This window comes from Carcharhinus amblyrhynchos, unplaced genomic scaffold, assembly GCF_965287045.1.
Source record: "Carcharhinus amblyrhynchos unplaced genomic scaffold, sCarAmb.v2.hapA scaffold_39, whole genome shotgun sequence".
Classification (NCBI taxonomy): Eukaryota; Metazoa; Chordata; class Chondrichthyes; order Carcharhiniformes; family Carcharhinidae; genus Carcharhinus; species Carcharhinus amblyrhynchos.
Window position 1 is genome coordinate 913443 of NW_027649780.1, and position 6058 is coordinate 919500.

The following is a 6058-nucleotide window of genomic DNA, read 5'->3' on the forward strand; positions in this document are numbered from 1 at the left end:
GAATTCGATGATCAGCCATGATCAAAATGAATGATGAAGCAGGTTTAAAGAGCCCAATGGCCTATTTCTGCTTCTATGTTTCTAGGTAGGAAAGAGTGGATTAATACAGGTGGTTTTCAATGGAAGGCTGAGGGTTGACCTGATAGAAGTCTACAAAATTATGAGAGACATAGGCAGAATGGAGAGTCAGGGTTTTCCCCAAGTTGTGAATCAGATCAGCCATGATTTTACTGAATGAGGGAGCATGATTGAAGGACTGAGTGGCCTCCTCCTGCTCCTAATTATGTTCATACATACGTATGTTCGTTTGTATCTCATCCAGAGATCTGGGTTAACAATTAGGGGCTCAAGATTCATTGAAAAAGATTGTGGAATTTGAATTCAGGGGAACAACCCCACGGTCACTAGTTGGCCTTGCCTTCATGTGGGAACTCCACTTTGTACAAATAGCAGGAGGCTACTGCCACCATCTCAGACCATAATGAAAAGGAACAGGAGCAGGCCATTCAGCCTCCTCGATCCTGCTCCGTCATTCACTAGGGTCAAGGCTCATGTGACATTCCTCACGTCCACTTTCCTGCCCTTTCCCCATAACACTCGATTCCTTAACTGATCAAAATCTATCTACATCAGCAGTAAAATACGCACAAGAACTCTACCCCCACAGCTCTCTTGAAGGAGTTCCAAAAAAATGGTGGGTGGCACGGTAGCACAGTGGTTAGCACTGCTGCTTCACAGCTCCAGAGGCCTGGGTTCGATTCCCGGCTTATGCCACTGTCTGTGTGGAGTTTGTACATTCTCCTTGTGTCTGCATGGGTTTCCTCCAGGTGCTCCGGTTTTCTCCCACAGTCTAAAGATGTGGGGGTTAAGTTGATTGGCCATGCTAAAATTGCCCCTTAGTGTGCTTAGAGGGATTATCGGGTAAAGTGTGTAGGAATGTGGGGGTAGGGCCTGGGTGGGATTGTGTTCGGTGCAGACTCGATGGGCCGAAGGGCCTCTGTAGGGTTCTATGATTCTAACTCAACCCTCTGATAGAAGAAATTTTGCCTCACCTCAGTCAAAAATTGGTGCCCCTTTATTCTGAGACTCTGTCCTCTGGTGCTAGACTCCCTTATGAGGTGAAACATCTTCTCAGCATTTATCCTGTCAAGCTCCTTCAGTATCCAACCCGTTTCAATGAGATTCCCTCTCATTCTTCAGAATTCCAATGAGGAGAGTCCCAACTGGTTTAATCTTTCCTCATAAGACACTCCCTCTACACTGGGGGTCATCCTAGAGAACCTTCACTGAACTGCTGCCAATGAAATAATATACTTCCTTACATAAGGGGACAAAACCTCTTCCAGTATTCCAGATGTGGTGTCACCAGTACCTTGTACAATTACAGCAGGACTTCTCTACTCTTATACGCCAAAAAAAGCATCAACATTCCATTATCCTTCCTGATTCCCTGTTGTATCTTTGTGCGAGCTATACGTTTGAGAATTTCCTGGGTGCTTTTGTGTGACAGCCTTCTGCAGGACTTTCTCCATTTCAATAATGCTCTGATCTTTTGTTCTTTCTTCGAAAATAGCAACGTCACATTTTCCCACAGTATATCCCATTTGTTAACTTTTTGCCCATTTACGTAACCTCTCAATGTCTCTGTATACTGATTGGCGAAATTCTCTGCTCTCCCTGCTGTATGTTTCCTGCCGTCTTGATTAAAACAGACCCAGAGCAGAGGCAAGGACCATTTAATTGAATGATGTACATAAGAACATAAGAACATAAGAAATAGGAGCAGGAGTAGGCCATCCAGCCCTTCAAGACTGCCCCGCCATTCAATAAGATCTGTCGTGGCTCAGTTCCACATTCCCGCCCTCTCCCCATAACCCTTAATCCCCTTGCCTATCAAAAACCCATCAACCCGCGTCTTAAAAATATTTAGTGAGGCAGCCTCCACCACTTCAATGGGCAGAGAATTCCAGGGATTCACCACCCTTTGAGTGAAGAAGTTCCTCCTCAACTCCGTTCTAAACCGCCCCCCCTTTATCTTGAGGCTGTGCCCCCTAGTCCTACTGTCCTTTCTGAGCGGGAAGAGTCTCTCCACCTCTATCCTATCCATCCCATTCATCATCTTATATGTCTCAATGAGATCTCCCCTCATTCTTCTAAACTCTACAGCTGTAGCTCGCGTTTGCCCATTAGAACCATGGGAAGAGAGGTGGATATATCATTGTTCAGAGATATAGCTATCATTCCTTGATGATATAACATGCACATGTTATAACTGGACACAATATTCTCATGTGTTCATGATGTAACCTTAATCAATAACTGTGAGTGGATAGTGATATCTCTTACACTTTGATTGGTATATGCCAAGTGGTTGTACTCAAATTTGAAACTATAATTGCTTGTCTATTTCTGAATTCAGGACTTTGGTTGGTCTTAAAGATTTGATCAGTGTCCTATATCTGCAGTAATAAATCATCTTAAGTCACTCTGTGATTTTGTCTGGCTACTTGAGGGGAATGATAGCTTTAATCACAAGAATAAACATTGTGACAGCACCGCAACACTGCCCAACCAGGAGAGGACATTGGTGTATGGAGACTCAGCAACAGCAGAGCAAGGTTTCACTTTTATTTTGTTTACATTCCTGTCACCGTTTCAATAATCCAACAATTCGATCCAGTGGATATTTCACCCCACGTTTTAACTCTGCTCTGAACTTACCCTGTATACCTGCGTAAATAAATGGGTTGGTGCAAGAACTCAGGAACTGAAGCATGAAGCCACTCTCCTCCAGGATAAAGTTTGATTTGCTGAAGTTTGAACCTGAGAAGTAAGCCACATTCGCGATTCGGACATAGACTACTGTGATAAAAAACAACGAGTAAAGCAGGATGAAACTGCCGGAGATGCTGAAGAGTAAAACCATGGACTTTCTCCTCCTCTCCACTTCTGGGTCACTCTGGCTCTCTCCATTGCTCTGGGCACGGAGTCTCCTACGTGCTCGATTGGCTGCGAGAATGTGTCTAACAGTTAGGACGTTAAGCAGTAAGATCAGAATGAACGGGAGACAAGGTGTTACAATGGTGAGGATCCAATCATATGTGGCCCAGGCAACTGATGTATAGAATATTGATTTGATACTGCAGAACCAGGCGATGTTTTCAATGAAGTACAAAGGCTCATATATAAAATATAAGAAGATGTTTATCAACAGGCTGAGCGTGCAGACGATTGCTATCACACGATAAGCAGTTTTACCTTGACAATATCTGATCTTCAGCTTCTGGCAACAGATGGCCACAAATCGATCAAACGTGAATGCGACAGTTAACCAGACGGAGCTGCTGAATGTTGCATAATTGAGCACGGAGCGGAGGCTGCATGCTGGTGTGAGGGAGAGGAAACTGGATGGGAAATACATCCCAGCAATCCGGTTCAGCACCACCGCAGTGACAATAACCAGGAGGTCCGAGACCGCCATGGAAACCAAGTAGAGAACAATACACCGGGAGAGACCGCATGGCGTTCGGGACAGGACCGCAATCACCACCAGGTTAGCTGTCAAAAGATGAGTGAAAGAATCTTAAATTCTGTCTGGAGTTTGCACATTCTCCCTGTGTCTGCATGGGTTTCCTCCGGGTGCTCTGGTTTTCTCTCACACTCCAAAGATGTGTGGGTTAGGTAGATTGGCCACACCTTAATGTCAGGGGGTTTGTAGAGTAAATATGTGGGGTTACGTGGACAGGGCCTGTGTGGGACTGTTGTCAGTGCAGACTCGATGGACCAAGTGGCCTCCTTCATAGCGATTCTATAATTCTATCCAATATCTGCCATCAAGGTAGCATGGTGACACTGTCATTAGGAGTGCTGTCTCACAGCATCAGGGACCAGGGTTCAATTTAAGTCTTCGGTGACTGTCTATGTGGGGTTTGCACATTCTCCCTCGCCTAACCTGAGCCCTTTGCATTTTCCATGGCCAACCCACCTAACCGACACAACTTTGGACACTAAGGGGCAACTTAGCATGGCCAATCCCCTAAGCTGCACATCTTTGGACACTAAGGGGCAACTTAGCATGGCCAATCCACCAAGCTACACATTCTTGGACACTAAGGGGCAATTTAGCATGCCAGTTCCCATAAGCTACACATCTTTGGACACTAAGGTCAATTCCTCATGGCTAATCCACTTAACCTACACATCCTGGGACACTAAGTATCAATTTAATTTGACCAATCCACCTTAACTTCACATCTTTGGACTATGGGAAGAAACCAGAGCACCCAGAAGATACCATCACAGACACAGGGAGAACGTGTAATCTCCACACAGCTTTTAGCGACTGTTGCCTCATAGCTCTAGGGACCCAGGTTCATTCTGGCTTCATATGATTTTGTGTGTTTAGTTTTCACCTTCTCATCGTGTCTGCATGGGTTTCCTCTGTGCTCTGATTTCCCCAAAGATCTGTGGTTTAGGTTGCTTGGCCATGCTAAATTCCCATTTTGTATTAGTGGGCTAATATGGTAAAGGGTTGGGAGTGCGGAGATCGGGCCTGGTAGGATTGTTGCCACTGTTGCTTATGGGCTGAATGGCCTCCTCCTGCGCTGTAGGGATCTATGTTTCTACATTAATAGCACGAATGAGACAACAGAGTTTCATTTACAGCATAAATCAGGGCAATTGCACAACTAAAACAATGAAATGGGAACTCGTATCAGTGAGATTAGGGAATAATAGCGATCAGTGGAGTCACATTCTCCATAGTTCAGCCAACCCTCAAAATGCTGATATGTTAAAGGCAAGAGAGGACTAATGGGCTGTTGAATGCTGTAGTTAAGAAACACCTCTACTTTCACAAGAGGCTCAGGTAACTCAGCATGTCCACTACAATGCTCACCAACAGATGTATCATACAGAGCATTCTTTCCAGATAGATTGCAGTTTGGTGTGGCTCCTGCTCGTCCCAAGACCGCAAGAAACTTCAAAGGGTTGTGAACGAATCTTGTCCATCAAACCAACCCCTCGTCCACAGACTCTGTCTACACATCCCATTGCCTCAGAAAAGCAGCCAGCCAAATCAAGGACCCCATGGGTCCTGGACATTCTCTCTTCCACCTCCTTACATCATGAAAAAGATAAAAACTTCTGAGGTCGCGTACCAACCAAATAGAAGAACAGCTTCTTCCTTGCTGTCATCAGACCTTTGAATGGACCTACCTCATCTTAAAGTGATCTTTCTCTACACCCTAGCTATGATTGTAATACTACACTCTACGCTCTCTCTTTTCCTTCTTGCCTATGTACTCTATGAATGGTATGTTGTCTCTGCATAGCACACAAGAAAGGATACTTTTCACTCTATCCCCATACATGTGACAATAATAAATTGAATCAAATCGAAGTTGACAAATTCAACCTGCAGAACAGGCAAAGAGTTCTGCTCCGGAGGAGGACTTATCCCGTAAAAGTGGGAAAAGAATTTTGACACACAAAGAGATCCGGGTGTAAAGGTCCACAAGTCACTAAAAATGGCAACACAGATGGAAGTCTTCACTGGAAATATAGGGGCTGAGGGACATCCTGATAGAAGTCCTCAAAATTATGAGAGGCATAGTCAGGGTGGATAGTTAGTTTTTTTTCCCAGGGTAGAAGGGCCCAGGTTTAAGGTGAGAGGGGGTAAATTTAGGGAAGAGGTTTGGGCAATGTTTTCACACAGAGGGTGGTGGGTGCCTGCACTGCCACTGGAGGTGGTGAAAGGGGCACATTAGTTATGTTCAAACCCGAGCTCACTGGACATTTGAACGGGAGGCAAACAGAGGAATGCAAACCACATATCAGCACAGGCTCGGTGGGCCAAAGGGCCAGCTCCTGTGCTGTATTGTTCCTTGTTCTCTTTGCTGTTCTTTGATATCGCAAAGAAGCAGGGCTGGAAACTAAGTACAGTGCTTCAGCTGATCAAAGATTACTCTAAGGAGGAAATGACTTTACCTGGAAGGCCAATGGCTGCAAGGACAGGATAGTAAATGGCGAAAACCAGACCTTTCGGTGATCCGTGCAT

At 45.1% G+C, this 6058-nt stretch overlaps 1 protein-coding gene across 1 annotated transcript; it reads right to left on the reverse strand.

The window, feature by feature from the left end:
• Nucleotides 1-2647: 2647 nt before the first annotated feature.
• On the reverse strand, nt 2648-6058 carry LOC145363508 (G-protein coupled receptor 15-like). Its single transcript, XM_080218703.1, has 2 exons — nt 5989-6058; nt 2648-3558 (listed from the first exon to the last, which is right to left on the reverse strand). The coding sequence occupies exons 1-2, from the start codon at nt 6056-6058 to the stop codon at nt 2648-2650; spliced, it is 981 nt and encodes a 326-aa protein (XP_080074829.1).

Coding starts and splice junctions, on each gene's coding strand:
- LOC145363508 (XM_080218703.1), bottom strand. CDS start 6,058: ATGCACGGATCACCGAAAGGTCTGGTTTTCGCCATTTACTATCCTGTC. Junction 3,559..5,988: donor TGCAGCCATTGGCCTTCCAG/GTAAAGTCATTT, acceptor ATCTTTTGACAG/CTAACCTGGTGGTGATTGCG.